This window comes from Lolium rigidum, chromosome 7 (assembly GCF_022539505.1).
Source record: "Lolium rigidum isolate FL_2022 chromosome 7, APGP_CSIRO_Lrig_0.1, whole genome shotgun sequence".
Classification (NCBI taxonomy): domain Eukaryota; kingdom Viridiplantae; phylum Streptophyta; class Magnoliopsida; order Poales; family Poaceae; genus Lolium; species Lolium rigidum.
This window is the reverse complement of record NC_061514.1, coordinates 273,240,830-273,258,796: the sequence shown is the minus strand read 5'-3', so window position 1 is coordinate 273,258,796 and position 17,967 is coordinate 273,240,830. Positions and strand designations below refer to the sequence as shown.

Here is a 17,967-nt window from a genome sequence, read left to right as displayed (position 1 = left end):
ACATAATTCCCTCCACCAAATATCAAGAAAAAAGAATCATAAGATCAAAACTTCGCCAAAAAAAGGATGGGGCTATGGGAGTTTGCCTCCATGCCACATAATAATTTAAGAAAAAATCATTTAGTGGATGGCGATCTGGGGTATCGATCCCAAATTAAGTGGATCACGACTGACGTTTCAAATTGTATACCCCTCATTGAACCTTGTTCCCTGACATGGCGAACCGCGCCCCTCGACCCGGTCAACCCGAATTTTTGGCAACTAAATATAGGTCTGGCACTTCTTAGGGACTGCAAGCGGCTGCGGTAGCTCGCCGGCTGGAAAAGACATGAGCAACAGAGGCTCTAAAATTTAGCCTGTAAAAGTTATTTGTAGCGGGATTGATCCAGATACAGCGCGCGGTATCGACGCGAGTTTCATCGGAGGTTTTATTTTACAGCGCAATTAAGAAGCCAAAAACAATCCTTCACCAGAGCTGTAAAAGAGCTCCACAAATAAGTTTCTTTAACATTCATACAACAAACAAACAAGATCAAACATGCCACAAATAAATCTGAAAAAAAAATCAACTAAATTTCAACATACGTGATGGACTCGTTGAGCCATCGGTTCATGATGCAGGCGCAGAGCAGCGCCACGAAGATGTTGATGGACACCACCGAGGCGAGGTCGAGAGCGCGCCGCCCAGCTGCCGTGCCAGCTGCGACGCCAGCACGCCCATCCCCATCCCGCCGCCGCCTCTCACGTGCTCCGGCGAGCGGCCGTACGAAGAAGACGGGAGCTTTAGAGGAAAATCAATCTAACCCGCGCGAGCCCCTCGGGAAATGGGTTGCGGGGACGGGAATTCGCCGGCCAGACGTCGCCTCCTCCTCGCGGCGGATTCTACCTAATCCGGAAACGAATCGACCGGAGGAAGACAAGCTTTTCCCCTGTTTCTTTCTGCCCGCGCGCTTGCCTCCTGCCCGACCCTCACCTCCTGCCCCACGGATGGAAGTTTGAGTGGCAGTTTGGATTTTCACGCGGTCGAGTTTTTGTGTGCGCCCTGGATCAGGAGCGGCACGTTTACAGCCCACGTACGCCCGCTCTATTTTACAGCGTTTGCTGGAGTCATTTTTTTTTGCCTTCCGCGCTCAAAAATAATGTTTATTATAGTGTGGAGCGTTTTTTAGGCGTCTGTTGGAGATGCCCTGAGGAGGGCGGCATCCGCCGGTCACCAGGCACATGATCCCTCGGCGTCCTCCGACTCCGTTCTGGCTTCCCGGCTCTGGCGCCCTCGCTCGTTCGCGTGTGGCCACGGTGTTGCCGTCTGACCCTCCCGCGTGTTGCCGCCGTGGAGGTCACCTGCGATCGCCGCCCATGATCGCCGTCATGTTAATAGTTCATGATTTGGTGTTGCCATAAATATTGGTTAGCACACAAGAATTACTGTAGACATTTCTGTTTAATTTTTTAGTTTGTTGTGCTGTTGGGAAAATGGAAAAACTAATCCAGTTATCATTTCATGGGGGAAATTAATTTTTGGTTCTTGCAATGCTGAAATTCTCTACAATGGAATTTGTAACAGATATATGGAACATCGTCATCTATTGGAGGATATACTTGCTGGAAGAAGGAATCCGACGAATCTACAACTTCCAATTTTGAAGATCATCACAGACAACTTCTCTAAAGAGCGAGAAATCGGCCATGGTGGATTCGCAAAGGTTTATAAGGTAAGTTTTATTTGAATTAAAATTAGGCATATAGCACTTAAAGATCCTAAGGATAGCAGTGTAGCGATACTTTTTGCCCTCTGGGTGTAGCCCTTATTTGAGCTAATTAAATATGTTAAACAATCGAGTTGTTAGCTCGTATACATCAGGGTTATTACAGCTCTAAAATTTCACCTAATTTTGGTGACATTTATCTCCAAGTCAAATTCTTTGAGTGGTATATTACCTTATTTTATACGTAGCAGCGACAAGTATGTGGTGTTTTGAGTAAAAATACCTATGCGTTCCAAGTGGCTAGTTTGTGCTGCAAAAGTAGGGGCGGAGAGCCTTAAAAGTTTCTTGGCATCTATGCGTGTGGTAGCGTGGTATGAGTTTTGAAAGGATACAGATAAATAGGTTATATAATTATTATTTTTGCAAGTTCATGCTTTGTGGAATATAAGTGAGTCTAATGCAGCTAGGTGAGGCAATCTAGATGATGATTATTTTATCTTGAAATGGAAATGGAGGCTCAACCTCCCCATCAAAGCGATGATACGTCCTTTATTTAAAATTTATTAAACAAGGAATTACATCCCAAAATCCAAAGCCACCACTTAACACCTAGAACCCCGACAAATGGGTGGAATTAGGTGGTGTTAGGCCTCATCCCTAAAAACAGAAAGAACGCCCCACCAACAAATTACCATGGGCATCCCAGCCTAGGCCTAAAACATGAGCTTGCAACCGGTCCAGCAGTACCTTGATGAGCATCTTATGACCTTGCTTTAGAAGCCATCGCCACCATAAAAACTCATGGTCCATCTTCAGGGTAGAGATTCACATAGCCCGTGTGTTGATCGCACCCTGGAATATCCGTCGTGCGCAGCCAGGCATGACTTGACATCTCCTCCTCCTGCCTGTCATGCAGCTGCTTCACAAATGATGCTCCCAAGAGAGAAATGACCACAGTGCCGCCATTGTCCGATCTGGAAGATCAGATCCTTGGGTTTACCCTGGAGCAGCACGAGTGGGGCGACAATCGCTGCACGACGATGCCTTCATCAAGCTAACGACGCAGAAAGCCGCCATCGCCAGCCAAGTCAGCTTGGTTTTCACCGACAACTATATCTCCCTGACTCACCGCTGAGACTAGATGATGGGTCTCGCGATCCGACAACCCAGCCTCAGGCTAACCACCTTTGAAGAAGGAGAATACCACAACATCCAAGCCCAGGGACACCAACCCATGATCCCTCTTGATGCAGAGCAAACTCCAGAGCATGCCGAAGATTGAGCGGCACTCGCATGGCGTCACCCAACGCTGCCAAGCCACACACACCGTCCGTCGTTATCCTGCCATCATCATCATTGGATCTGAGATCGGCCAGCCGCCGTGATCTCCAACCCCTTCTGTGCGAGGGGAGGCCTGGGCGCCGTCGATCTACCTGGGCTTTGCCCTGACGTCTCCACTGGTTGCGGAAAGGGGAGTGGAGGCGGAGGTATGACCGGGGATGGGGAGGCGGGGATGCCTTGGTGCAGCGGCAGATTCGAGCCACCCGCCGAACCAACCGGCGTACGGACTGGCGTAGCCAGTTCACCCACCGAACTGGGCAGCGCCAATGCACCACGATCGGTACAACAACGAGCCCTGGGCTGACCGAGTTGGAAGGCCGGGTTACGGCTGCGGGCCTGTGCAGATCTGTTCGGCAGGCCGAGCCGAAAGCGGAACCTGCGCCGAACTGATCAGCAGCCGGGGGCGAGCGTCCACGTGGTCAAAAAAATGCGTCAGACCTGGCCCATCGGCTCGACGCATAGTGATCGAACTGTTCGCGCAAACACTGCCCAAATATGCGTCTCAGATGCGTCTTCGTGGATGTTGCGGGGTTGCGCCGAGTATCCGCTCACGTCTAGCTGACGTTTTATCGGACCCACCTGGCAGCGACCCTATCACGATGCATCTTATCAGGACGTCGCATACTGGCACCGATGCGTCGCTTAGCAGTCTGCGTCATGTTAATAGAGATGCCTCGCCTAATGAGCGGCCGCCGCCCACGACTACCAATGCCACGCGTGTCGCGCTCCACAGTTGCCTCCGGCGTATATAAAGAGGGGCGCGCGCATCTCATCTCATCCCAAACAAACCCTAGCCGCCACACATCCTCCACCGTAGCGTCGCCTCCACACATCCCTCCACCTTTGCCATGAGCAGCGCTAGACGTGGCCAGCCTACGGTGCCTTCACCTCCCCGGTCTAGAGCTTCGGCGAGGAGAACGATTAAAGCGCGGACAACATCATCGACGCGGCCATGGACGTGAAGTTCATGGCTGATGCGAAGCAGGAAACAGAGGAGGAGCGGGCGCCCATGCGGCGTTCCACGCCAAGCAAAAACGCCACAGGGAGGCAGTGGCCGCAGAGGACGACTCCGAATTTGAGTGGGACTCTGACTCCGACGAGCCTGACCCGGAGGAGAAGGCGGCGGAGCAGAGGCTTTATTCGAGTCCTTCGAGACGTTCAAGAAGGCCGACGATGCCGTCAATGAGACGTTGCGGCAGCGGCTGCTAGAGGACGCGGCAGCCCACCGAGCTCTGGCGGCCGCACCGCAGACGGATCGGCGGGCGACAGAGAAGCTAATGAGGAGGGATGGAGGCAACGACGGGGCCGAGCCGTCGGGCGACAAGTAGTCTAGCGCTTGTTCCTCCTTTATTTCGTAAATAAAAAATTATGGAAAAATAATATATATCGCCCCGCTGGAAGCACACCCAGACGAACAGAAGCACGGTTAAAAAACGATCATTTTCATGTCGGCGAGGCCATGCAAACGGACGTGCGCGACCATCAGCGTCCGATATGGATCGCTCCATTGGAAGATGCCCTCGGTACATCACTTTGGCATACACCGACGCATAGGCTGACAACCCACAGATTGATCAGCAGGGAGCCAAGCGGAGCCAGTTTGCACGCCGGTTTCACCGAGGCATCCCAAAAGAAATTTTCTCATAAAAACTACTCTCTTCTTACTTTTTTCTGACCGTAATTTGGTGGTAGGATGTGTTATTTAGATAAAGGCAACATCCCCAACTAGCTCGTCGAGAGCACCATCTTAATGGTGCGGTGTTTTCTATTGATCCAAACATAAATAAAGAGGAATATAACCAAAACACTAGCACTTACCTTTAATAGTGAATGGGGGTCTAACCACCTTAAACCATCACTTGTGAACTAAAAACATGTATACTCACTAGAAGGTAACATTAGTTCACACTATAGCTCCAATGTCATCATTAGCCAAAATAACAGTTAAGAGTAAAATATACCCTTACAGTATGGTATAAGTGGGTTGAATCTGTCTACTATCTCTTTCTCTCTTTTAGATGGAAGGCTCGATGAGCCCAAATTTGAGTTAATGAAGCCATCAAATGGCTAGACGTACAACAATACAAAAATAGAAAAACAAAAATTAGGGATAATAGCTAGACATACAAGCTTAGATTGTGAGAAGCTAAAGACTAAGAGGAGAGAAGAACAAGAAAAGCATGGCAAGGCTTTGAACTACAAGTTCTAGACAAAAAGCTCGAGACTTCAGCTAAACATCGGTGCCATGACCTGAATCTTCAAGCAGCGAGATGCCACTCGAAGGAACTGCACGAGACGAAATTAGCTCCCCCGAGCATCCTAGCTTGCAAAAGACCATCACCACCTAGGGAACCCCCTAACAACACTAGTGAGAAGATGAAACTCCAGAGTTCAAAGGAGGGAGCTTCATGACAACGCCTTAAGGAAGGGTAACGACGCTTGGGAGCATCATCGTTGTTGGCACAGGGCAGCGTCATGCAATGCTTCCATGGAAGCTACAACACCCACCCCAAGGGAAAACCTATGTCGTTGCAGCTATAGACAAGATAGCCACTGGTTGGTGAAAATCACCGATATACCCTGTGGCACGACACCAAGTCCGACTACCTCCCAAGGATTAGGAGGGGCCACCCAAACTTGGGGCACACCGCTTATATAGAGCCGAGCAAAACTTGATGCAAGTCAATAGAGCAGTAGATAGCGCCCATGGGACAACAACAACCAACAGGATGAGTGTCATGGCCACGCCTCCAAGGAGATGAACTTTCGTGGACGTCGTCGTCACCTGCAATGGTTGAAGCCTTGCGTTGCTTTCGCAAACACCACATCAAACTCGCCGACGTCCTTGCGAGCCAAATTACCTAGCGGAAACCAACTGAATCCTACCAATGTTGGTCATCGTCGGAGAGAGCATGATACATACACACCGCTCCCAAGCTTGGCAGATCTAGCCGGGGGAATCGAATCCCATCGATGTGGCCCCACCAACCACATACCCCTAGCAAGCCCCAGATCTAGGATCTAGCACTATCGCAGAAAGGAGTAGGGTGGGGAGGGAGGGGTCTGCCACCGGTAGCCCCAGCATATCATGCATGCCATGGTCAACACCCCAACCACAAGCTCCAGATTTGACATCATCCCTGAGCTCCCCACGCAGGCTAGCTCTGAGCGACAACGTGGGAGAAGCGGACCAGAGCACTGGAGTCGACCGGAACCAGAACTTGAGAAGGAGAGGCAAACCTCGACCATGAGAGAGGACAGAGAGTTAGCAGCCAAGCCTACATGGATCAACATCGAGAGGAGCCCCGCCACCGCCATCAGTCGCACAGTCTTTGCCTGGCGGCATCCTCCGGCGATGGTGGGAAGGGGGACATGGGTTAGGATAGATGGTGGCTATGGTTGGGGTCGTCATGTTGGGACTTGGGAGAGGTGATGGTGTTTAGCCGTGGCGGCCATGACCATATCCGTGTTTGCGTGTGAAGTCGGTGTCAAAGGAGGGTCTGGCAGCGACGTGCTAGCCGCTGAACGGCTCCGGCCTGTGTTGTCGCGTCCCCTCCCACACCACGATGGGAGACACACACAAGATGGCGATGCGCCCAGGCCAGAGAGGGCATGCTGCACACTAGTAATGAGGACAAGGGCAACAACGGAAAAGCATCCGTACTCCTTGTCGTGCGCGGCGCTCCCCTCCCTGTTCCACGCATCCTCACGCCACACTTAGCTCTGCCATGACCTGCTCCACAGCTTGCCCGTACACGCTATGTGCTCCTAACGAAGAGAGGACACCGCAGTTTGGAGGCAGTTCACCGGGTCGCTACCGCGACTCCCCAGGCACATGGACCACCTCTTTTAAGGGCATCTCCAGCGGCGCAACGCAAACGGATGCTGTGACCGGAAATGCGTCTAGATCCTGCTCCAGCGGGGCGACGCAAAGTGACCGGGCCGTCCGCGAAGACTCAAACCTGGCCCAAATATGCGCCAGGTTTGCGTCTCCGCGGACGCTTCGCGGTCGCGGAAAGTGTCCGCGTTGGGTGCTCCAGCTCCCTCTAATCTTTTGGACCCGTCAAAGTTCATGGTCCAAATACTCGATAAATCCGGAGGTCCCGTGTTTTGTAGCTCCATCCACTCTGCGACAAAATCTGGCAGAATCTATGACTTTATTGCTTTTTCGTTTCGCATAAGTGATGTCTCGAGGGGAGAGTTCTATGCCCCAAAGGGAGACACACCCCGTGGCTTCTGGGTTTTCAAGATGTTGGAGAGAGGTGCCTCATTGACAACTACTATCGGGTGTGCCGAAAAGTAATATCGCAATTTTCTTATCGTTGTTAACACGCCATATGCCAACTTCTGATATTGCGGGTAACGTTGCTTTGAGGGCGACAAAACTTCACTGATGAAGTATACCAGCTGCTAAACCCCATGGATTTTACCTCCTTCTTCTCTTTTCACCACGAGGACCGTGCTGACCACCTGAGGTGTGGCCGCAATATATAATAAGAGAGGTTCTTTGTCTTTTGGAGCCACCAATATTGGGGGTTTCGAGATTGTGCGCTTGAGGTCCTCAAAAGCTCTGTCTGCTTCTTCGTTCCACTCGAACTTTTCCCCTTGCTTGATCAGCGCGTAAAACGACAACGCTTTTTCTCCCAGCCCGGCGACGAATCTGCTTAAAGCTGCGACTCGTCCAGTATTTCCTTGAGCTTGGTTGGCTTCCTCATCGTTATGATAGCTTGAGTTTTCTCCGGGTTATCCTCGATTCCTCTTGCTGACACCAGAAACCCGAGAAGCTCTCCTGCAGGGACACCGAAAGAGCATTTTGTCGGGTTCAGCTTGAGGCAGAACTTGTCGAGGTTGTCAAAGGTTTCCTTGAGATCATCAATCAAGGATAATCCTTGCTTTGTTGTTATGACGACATCGTCGATGTATACTTGAACATTTTTGCCAATCTGTGTGGCGAGACATTTCTGCATCATTCGTTGATATGTTGCTCCCGTGTTTTCCAACCCAAAAGGCATTGTTCTGTAACAAAACACGCCATAAGGGGTTATGAAAGCTGTTTTGACTTCATCTTCTTTTAATCGGATCTGGTTGTTAGCAGAATACGCATCCAGGAAGGAAAGACGTTCGCAACCCGCCGTGGAGTCGATAATTTGATCGATCCTCGGGAGGGGAAAGTGATCCTTTGGACAATGTTTATTGAGACACGTGAAGTCGACGCACATGCGAAGGACCTCCGTGTTTTTCTTCGGGACCAACACTGGGTTAGCTACCCATGTGGCTTCGGTGTGTAGTTCCTTGATAAATCCTGCCTCCCTGAGTCGATTAATCTCAGATAGCATAGCTTTTCGGTTTGGCTCAGAGAAACGCCGCAAAGGTTGTCGAATCGGCCTGGCTCGTGGATCCAGATTAAGGGGGTGCTCGGCAAGTTCCCTGGGTACTCCTACCATGTCAGCTGGACACCATGCGAAGATTTCCCAGCGCTCACGGAGGAACTCGATGAGCGCACTTCCTATGCGCTATCCATGTTTGTTGCGATAGCCGTCGTCTTAGGATCCGTCGGGTGGATCTGCACTTCTTTTGAGTTCTTGGAGGTGTCGAAAGTTTGCTCCTCAAGCGTCCTTCCTCCGTCAGGCAACACATCATAATCAGTTGTTAGCCTTGACGCCATGTATTCTGCCTGCATCCCGAAGGTTTCTGACACCCTGTGAAATTCCTTGTCGCACTTATCTGCCAAAGCAAAACTTCCCTTCACCATGATTGGGCCCTTGGGTCCGGGTAGGCTCCATAGCAAGTATGTATAATGTGGTACTGCCATGAATCTAGCATAAGCTGGTCGTCCCAGTAGGGCATGATATTGCGATGGAAAATCCACGACTTCGAATTTCAGCTTCTCTCTTCTGTAATTTTCTCGGGTTCAAAAACTGAACGTAAAGATTGATCTTTCCCAGTGGATAACTAGGTTTTTCGGGTGTGATGCCATGGAAACGCATGTCGGTTGGTGTCAAATTTGCCAGAGATATGTTCATTTTCCTCAATGTATCTGCGTACATGAGGTTTATGCTGCTCCCTCCATCTATGAACACACGTGATACGTCGAATCCTGCGATTACTGCTGGAAGGATCATCGCTGATTTCCCTGGTCGTGCAACTTGAGGTGGATGGTCTGCTTGAGTGAACCCAATGTCCTGTCCCGACCAATTCAGATACTCGATTGTTGGTGGAGGCATCTTTTCTACCATGAACACTTGTCGCGAAATCACCTTCTGGGCCCTATTCGAGGGCATGCCCTTCTGAATCATCGCCACCGCTCCGTTTTTATCGATGTAGGGACCGTTGATTGGGTTTGCCGCGCTTGCAACTGATGTCAATTTTCATCGGTAATTGCGGGTGGAGGTAGAAGGTGAATCTCACTCCTTGGCCCTTACGGGTTCCCCCTATTTGCTGCCTGTGCATTGGCATGTCCTGCGTACCGGTGCAACGCTTGGAAAGTTCGACAGTCCTTCTGAAGGTGGCCTAACTGTCGTTTTCCCTCATTGTCGAGATAAAAATGCATCTGACATGGTCCATTAAAGAGATCGTCGGGTGATATATTGTATGGCCCCTGTAACCTTGGTCGATTATTTTGTCTGCTAGAACTTGGTGCGTCGCGCTGCTCGTTGCTTCTCTGATAATCCTCCCGAATATTTCCACCACTGTTTCCTCGGAAACCGGTCGCCACTTGGCCAGGATTGTCGTAGTCTGCGTACGGGCGAGAATATCGTCGCCTATTTTGATTATTATTTCTGTTGCGGTCCTCTTCGGGTGACCTGTGCCGTTTATTATGCACATCATCTTCTCCATCTTCTCCATCTGCACATCATCTTTTCGGGTTGGATCTGCCCAAGTCCTCGATGAAGTCTTTTCGCTGAATTCCCGCGACAAACGCATCTATCGATCTTTCATCGGATACGTTTTCAGCAGAATTCTTTATGATATTCCAACGCTAGATGTATGTCCTCATTGGTTCACCATACTTTTGTTTGCAGGCCCTTAGGTGCTCTATGGATGCGGGCTTTTTACACGTGGAACGAAAATTCTTTATGAACAACTCCTCAAAAGTTTCCCAGCTGTCGATGGATCCTGCTGGTAGCTTTTTTATCCATGATCTTGCGGCTCCACTGAGATGTACTTGAACGCTCTGCATAGCTGTTGCTGTTGATCCGCCCAGCAGCTTTACTGTCTCCAGGAAATTAATTATCCAATCTTCGGGATCTTGCAGGCCATCGAACTTTTTATAACCGTCTGGCAACTTAAAGCTAGAAGGGACCCGTGTTCTGCGAACTCGTCGAGTAAAGCAGGGGAGTCCACACATATCCTCTTCCTCGACTTCTGGCGAATATCGCCTGGATCTATTTTCCTATGCACTGCCGACTCTATCTTGAGCTTATGTATTCCTCGCCACGTCTGCTCGTGGGGGGTCTCGTGCCACCGTGGTGGGTCAAGGACTATTTCGTCTTGGAGCACTTTCGGGTTGTGGTGTACTAGGTCCTGCGAACGTTGTTCCCATGACTTCAACTCCTGTTATGGCCATCTGATACAGTGCTTCTCTCGGGTCTCCAGCCAGTGGTTTTGACGCTAGTATAAAGGCTTGAGCCGCCATATACCCAGCTTCCGATGTTTTGGGGATAATGTTCCCTCTTGTGTTGATTGACATAAAGGACATGTCGAGGTTCTAGATCAGGTGCTCCCGCTCATGCTCGGGTATATGTTGCAGGCGAGATCTTCCTCTATCGCGCGCTGCTCTGTGTTTGTCATCCGAAGTCCTTGATTGTCGACTCAAATCAGCTCTTCACCTGCTCGATGCAGAAGCTGCGGCTTTCCTTTGCTCAAGTACCAACTTTTCTTTTTCTATTTCTCGTCTGGCCCGAGCGAGTCTATATTGATACGGTTGCATCTCTTCTAATGTGGCAGTGGTGGTAATTGGCTACGCGCCGCTCATGGCTCTCGACGCTTTATCCCAAGCTGCTTGCGGAAGCACTACTGCAGAAAAGGCTATCAGTGACAGGCTCAGAAGGCCCATTAGTGACAGGCACGGCGCCTGTCTGACAGGCAAAGTGCCTGTCACTAGTATATGTATACTAGTGATAGGCAAAAGAGATGCATGTCACTGGTTGCGATTGCCGATAATAAAAAAAAAGAGTTTTCCACGAATATTCCAGATAGCACAATATTATGGTATAAAATTAAATATATTTTCCACAAATATTTCATATAGCACAATAAGATGTTGTACAATGATACATTCACATCACCTAATATGACATAATATTTTTACAACTGACACAATGGTATAAGAACCTGCAATCTAGACAACAAAGAGTAGTTTGTTATGTAGCAATCAGCTTGAACTCCAAAGAACGGCACCACCACGCACATGTGTTGTTCATATGCATAGCTGCAAGTTCCTTTCTCTGATTTACATTTCCACCAACTTGTTGAGGTGCAAATTCTTTCATTCCGTCTTCTTTGTAGGGACCTAAATGGCGCAGGACACTGATGATGTGCTTAACCTGATACAAACAAAGAAATCATGTTCATATAAAAAAACTCATGTTGTATTTACCAAATAAGCGAAAGGCTAGAATTCACATGTCTCTGATTTAGCATAGTGGCATAGTGTGAGGATTATCTTACTTCAGCTACGCTGCTATACAATCAATGACAAGGAAAAAATGGAATTTAATCATTACAGATTGCACAGCTCAATGTCTTAACAACTAATTAAAATTTTACAATAGATTGGTGAAGAGAATCCCGTAAAGAAATTTCTATTTATTCTTTGGATAAGTAAATAAAAAAACTTCTCCAAAACATGTTTTTGGTCAGTTTATCATTGGCAGCCAAGGAAATAAAAGTCATAAAGTACAGAAGAACATTAGTTTAAGATTAATTGATCCAGTTATAAACCTGTGTTCCTTATGCTAGTCTCGCGGCCATGGAAGGTAAAAAACAGAAAATAGCGAATGTTAGTATGTGCTTAAAATGACAGGAACCTTTTATTTCCCATTGTAAACTTGTGGTCCTTATGCCTCTCCTCACCAATCCATGGCCACGGGTTCATAGAATACAACGCAACCATGAGAGAATCAGAGAAGTACAAACATTGTTCTCAAGTGCATCAACCTAGGAATCAAGCACATGGTGAGAGTTTGGTGTCTAGAACAGAAATGCTAACTAGAACATTGGGCACTCAAATGTGAACTACGGATTCAGAAATGGAGATAGAGAAAAAGTATTGGTAAAAATGATTTAATAAATCATGAAAGAAAATGTTGCCTGATACATAAATTGCGACTTTTGAAGTGGTAGGCATACCATTTGAATTACTCAATGTAATCCTTGGGAAGGAACCAAGGAAAATGATGCAAAGCCAACATATATTTTACACGGTACTAACATTCAAGTTATGGAGCAAAGGAATTACTTTTAATTTACAGGAGATGAAAAATAAAGGTACTTCTATTAGTTAAACTGTCATGATCAGAGTGTTACAGGAGACGAAAACTAAAAATCCTACCAGGTGAATGAGAACACATACTTCATCGCAGGCCTTGGGAGATTTGCCGTCGAGTCTCCTTGCTGGAGAAGGAGCGGCAGTGTTAGCACATATCCATACAAAATTAATAGTGGGGAATGAATTATCAGAAACATATACAGGTGATAGTTTCAAGCGGATGTAAGTGGCAGAACCTGATTTGTTGTTCCTTTGTTCCACGGGGTGTCAGATGGTACAATCACGCTGGTTGCCTCAATGGATCCAATATGCAAGGAGAAATAGCGGATGAAGAACACAATGGCTCAAATCCACACAACACCACTCAGATGGTGGGAGAAGCATGTCGGCTGGAGGCAGAGCGCCGGCGGATGCCCTGTACGGCAAGCTCGAGGTCGGCTCGATCCAGGCCGACGAGACGGGGTTGCCCACAGCCTATCCTGTCACCATGTAACGGAACTGGGGCGGCGCGGGGGGCGGGGAGGCGGCGGCTGTATAGCGGAGGAACCCTATCGAGATGAGAAAAGAACGCCTCGCGAGAGTGCTATGCGGGGGTGTTCGCCCAGAGGAAGAACCGCTTCGGTCGTGGCTGAACCGCTATGCGGGGGTGCTAGCAGGCACATACCTGGCCTCGTTAAAAAAAAAAGCAGGCACATAGCTGCCTAACTGTGTTACGTGCAATCTGCATTTGCACGTAGACTCGAATTCAATACTTCCTGATACCTAGCTGGCTAGACGCTGCTAGTCACATACCTGCATCTAATTCCGGCTGCGCGTTCGGTTAATATGGTTAGTTCGGTTCGGTTAATTCGGTTATACGATAAATACATTTTCAATACTTCGGTTAATACGGTTACGTATTAAAATACGGTACGGTTTCGGTAATAACCATTAAAGTTCGGTTCGGTTTCGGTAATAACCAAATTAACCAAAGTTGACGTGAATTTTAAAATAAAAACTAACTTTTATGGTCATATATTTCATTTTTTTATTTTGTATGATGATACTAAAGATTTTGGAAAAGAGGGAAACAAGAAATAAAGAAATTTCGGACAAATAATAATATATATGTATTTTGTATGACCATACTAAAGGTTTTGCAAAAGAGGGATAGAAAAAACAAAAAAAAAATTGACCAAGATGAGGCATGCTGTATGTAGGTCGTAGGATTTGAACGGGAACAAACCAACACGCTACAGGAACTAACGTGTAATTAACTCACTTTACATGCTATATTAACGATCGGAGCGAAGTTATTCTGGCCTAGAGTGCACGATTCTATGCTAGGCTAGACGTTCGGTTTCTTTCGGTTTAACCACGGTTTTTCGGTTAAAAACCGAATTAACCGAAGTTCTTTCGGTTTGATGTTTTGCTAACTGAAACCTAATCATAAAACCATAAAAACTGAAATTTGGTTTCGGTTAGGTTTTTTTCGGTTCGGTTTTCATTTTCGGTTCGGTTATGTGCAGTCGGACACCTAATACAGTGGAGAACTATCGGAGAGGAAATAAAAGAAAACGAAGGAAACTTGGCTTCGCAGGTAGAAAAATGGCCTTTAGTCACGGTTCGCAACTGCCATTAGTCGCGGTTGCGCAACCGCGACCAATTAAGCGCGACTGAAGCCCCCCTTAGTCGCGGTTGCTTACGAACCGCGACTAAAGGCCCGTCCAGTGGGCGGCTAGCGTGCGCCTGGGCGAAGCACCTTTAGTCGCGGTTGGTGTCCCCAACCGGGACTAAAGGCTATTTCGTTAAAAAAAATCAATTCATTTGGGTTTCAAATTTTTTTTCACTCCGTTTTTTCTTCTTCAGAATTTCTATTATTTCAGTTATTTGCGTAGCTTAGTCTCTATCTCTAACTACACTTATCTCTAGTCAAATTACTTACTCGTGGTCAAACTTCCCGCTCGGTCACCCATCCTCCCACTACTCCACCTCTAGCACGCTTAACTTCCGAGTTCCATTCCGTCTCGCATCCAAGTGCTACGCGCACATGTATGTGATACTAGTATCATATCAATCCTATTAACATGTTGGTCGATGTCACATTTTTTTATTGTTTAAATTTCAAATAAATTTTTTTATAAACAAAAATAATGATATAATAATAATCGTGAATAAATAAATAAACATTAACTTTTTAATTTTTAATTTTTTTAATTTTTTAAATATTTTTTTTGCCAAAACCTAAAAATTTGAAAATCTAAAATTTGGGTAAAAGTAATAGTAATCTTGCAATTATTAATTTTATTTTAAAAAAATATAAAAAATATAAAATCCATAATTTATAGCACAAACTAAAATGTTCCTGCTTTCATATTTTCATTTGGAATTTTGAGAATCTAAAAATTGGCTAATCGTAGGTGTTTAGATTTTTTTGATATATTATACGGTTTTTTCCGACGTCGTATGCAAAAGTTATTGCGGTTTTACCATTTTTTAAATTTTTTTTGCAAAAAAAGTGAAAATTCGAATTTCTTAATTTCTCCAAATAGTAGGTTGCATAACATACAAGAATCTGAAAACAATATTTTTTTTGAATTTTCTATCATTTTCTTTTGTATTTTACAAACCAAAAAAGGCGATCCACGGGGGGTGTGTGTGTGTGTGTGTGGAGGGTGCGTGGGAGTAAAAAAACTCGGAAAAACCTTTAGTCCCGGTTGGGGATACCAACCGGGACTAAAGGGGTACCCTTTAGTCGCGGTTGGTGTCCCCAACCGGGACTAAAGGATTTTCCGCCGGCCGCATTCCTCCATAGACCTTTAGTCCCGGTTGGTGTTACCAACCGCGACTAAAGGGGTACCCTTTCGTCGCGGATGGAGCATTAGTCACGGGTCGCCTCCCGAACCGCGACTAAAGCACCCTTTAGTCGCGGTTCGAATATTTCCGGGACTAATGGGGGTGGACGGAAGCCTCTTTTTCTACTAGTGCTTCATGCATCTACTCTGTATCAAAATCTTTGTTTCTTCCTTTATATCAAGCTTGTGTCGTCAAGAATTTTGTGGATTCACGGTTTTGTGTGGTACTTTTATCGTTTCCCGTGATATTATTTTAAGATGAGCCACGTCTGATACGCTCCTCCTCAAAATGTTAGCCAACTTAATAAAATAAAAAGTGTATGTCCAGTGACAGGTATTTATAAATGCTTGTCGCTAACACATTTGCCATTTTAGCTGGTCTTCTCAAAAACTGCTAGTGACAGGCTGTTTTATGCGCCTGTCACTAGTGTTTTGTACTGGTGACAGGCTGTCGACGTCAGAAACCCACTGGCGGGTAGAGATGGGCAACACCGTAGAGCCGGGAACAACTAGGGCTGCGGCTGGCCCTAGTCCCTCTGAGCGACGGCCCGCAAAGCCTCCTGGTCGCACGCACCGATGTTTATCACAAGGGCGTGTCACCTGACCTATACCTGGTCAGGAAGGTGTGGATGATGCCTCGCTTAGTTTCTGCGGGGCACACACGTAAACGTTAAATACGAGCCTCGATCGGCTCTCGGGTTATCCTGTGAATCGGCTCAAAGAGCCGATCCACCCATGATTCGGACGAGGTGTCCGAATATATGGTGGTCCTGCTTGATCAAGGTAAAGCTAATGAGATCTACGACGATGTGGGGTTTTCACCGCATAATCGGATCGTCCTACTCCGAGTTGGGCCTCGCGGCCACGCACGGTGATCGTAAGCCGATCCTAAACAAGGCCTAAAAACCAACACGAGGTTGATCCTCGGAACATCCTGCTTAGGGCCAACGAACGACACCCTACGTGCCGCTGGATCCTCCCCCTTCGTAAGGCCTAACTATTGCGGATATTAAACTAATCCTTGTAGAACAAGGAGCAATCGTAACGGATCGGATCTACTAAACTATGATCAAGCGGGGTGCCGCCCCTACACCTAAGATAGGTGTAAGGGCGGCTAGACATGCAAGGGTTGCACTACGAAAGCATATAACATGAAGAACAATGCTAACCCTAACATGTCTAAGATAACTACGTTGCTCGCCATCAAAAAGGCTTCAGTACGAGCAACGCTTGAACAACGTAGGCAGGCTTGTGCTGCCTAGATCGCAAGATGCGATCTAGGTAGCATGACGCTTACCGGTAGAAACCCTCGAGACGAAGGAGTTTGCGATGCGCCGAGATTTGTTTGTGTTTGAACGTTGGTTGTTGTTTATTTCATAAACCCTAGGTACATATTTATAGTCCAGGGGACTTTCTAATGTGGGCGTGCACCAAACCGTGCACGAGTAAGATTCTAACTTCTAAACTAAGATGCGATCTAATATGTTACAGATACACGGGCAATTAAGCCCAACTTGGTAAAAGGCCGATTCACATATTCCTTCTATATATATTTCTTCAAACCCATCTTGATCGCGGCCCACCTCTGACTCGGTCAAATTCTGGTGATAACACATGCCCCCCTGGTTTTGGAAATGACATTTCCAAAATCATTATGTTCTTTCCTCGTCGGGTCATGTCGTGGCAGAGCAGAGCTACCGCGAGAATCTTCCATCATTACGCCTCGCCTCCGGGCTTCTCTCGTATGAATCGTCAATTTCAGCCTCACGCCCTCGAGAACCGTATGGCATTAAATCTCCACTACACTCTCTTTATTTATTCAGTGCCAAACGGTTCACCACTCCATCGCCTTGCTCGCTCTCGTTCACCAAACCAAAAAACCCTTCTCTCCTGCAGCCATGTCTTCCTCTTCCTCCTCCGCTTCGGGCACCTCTCTCCAACCGTTGCTCGAAGAGCAAAGAAGAGGACGATCTCCGCTCCGGGGAGCACCCCATCTCCTCGGACAAGGAGAAGAAGGGAGGATAAGCGGAGAAGACCAAGGCCTCCCCTCCGCCGGGCTCCCGCCGAAGAAACGCTCCCGCATGTGGGCGGACGGCGAGGACTACGATGACGACGAGGAAGAAGATGAGGAGGAGGAAGATGATTCCTCCGCCTCCATTGGGTATCCTCCAACGAAGCGCTTCGCGGGCGGGGCGGATAGCGAGGACGATGATGATGACGAGGAGGAGGAGGAGGCTCCGGTGGACGGGCTGGGGCAGCGGCGCCGAGGAGCTTCCGGGAGCAGCGCCGACGACCTCGACGACGGCGACGATGAGGACGAGCGACGACTAGTAGAATAGGACTAGCGGTAGCGATGCACTAGGCACTAGATCCCTCTTTTGAGAGCCATCGGCTCTTCTTGTAAAGCTGCTCCTTTGAATTAATGAGAACTGTTCTTCCAATTTCTCCTTTCATTAATCCAATTTCCATCCTTCCGCTTGCCACACCAAGACCGATAGTGACGAATCGGGCAATCATTGATTTTCTCAATCGTGGCGTTTTGCAGCCCCGCAGCCGATGACTATTCATCGGCTAATTTGAGGAACCAATCTCCTCT

At 47.6% G+C, this 17,967-nt stretch overlaps 1 protein-coding gene across 1 annotated transcript in view; it reads left to right on the top strand.

The window, feature by feature from the left end:
• The window catches only part of LOC124679308 (cysteine-rich receptor-like protein kinase 29), a 41,570-nt gene that overhangs the window by 9,809 nt on the left and 13,794 nt on the right, over nucleotides 1-17,967 (top strand). Inside the window, exon 2 of the mRNA XM_047215089.1 lies at nucleotides 1,565-1,712. Within this exon, the coding sequence (XP_047071045.1) occupies nucleotides 1,569-1,712 (144 nt within the window). The 5' untranslated portion in view covers nucleotides 1,565-1,568. The remainder of the gene's footprint in view (nucleotides 1-1,564; nucleotides 1,713-17,967) is intronic.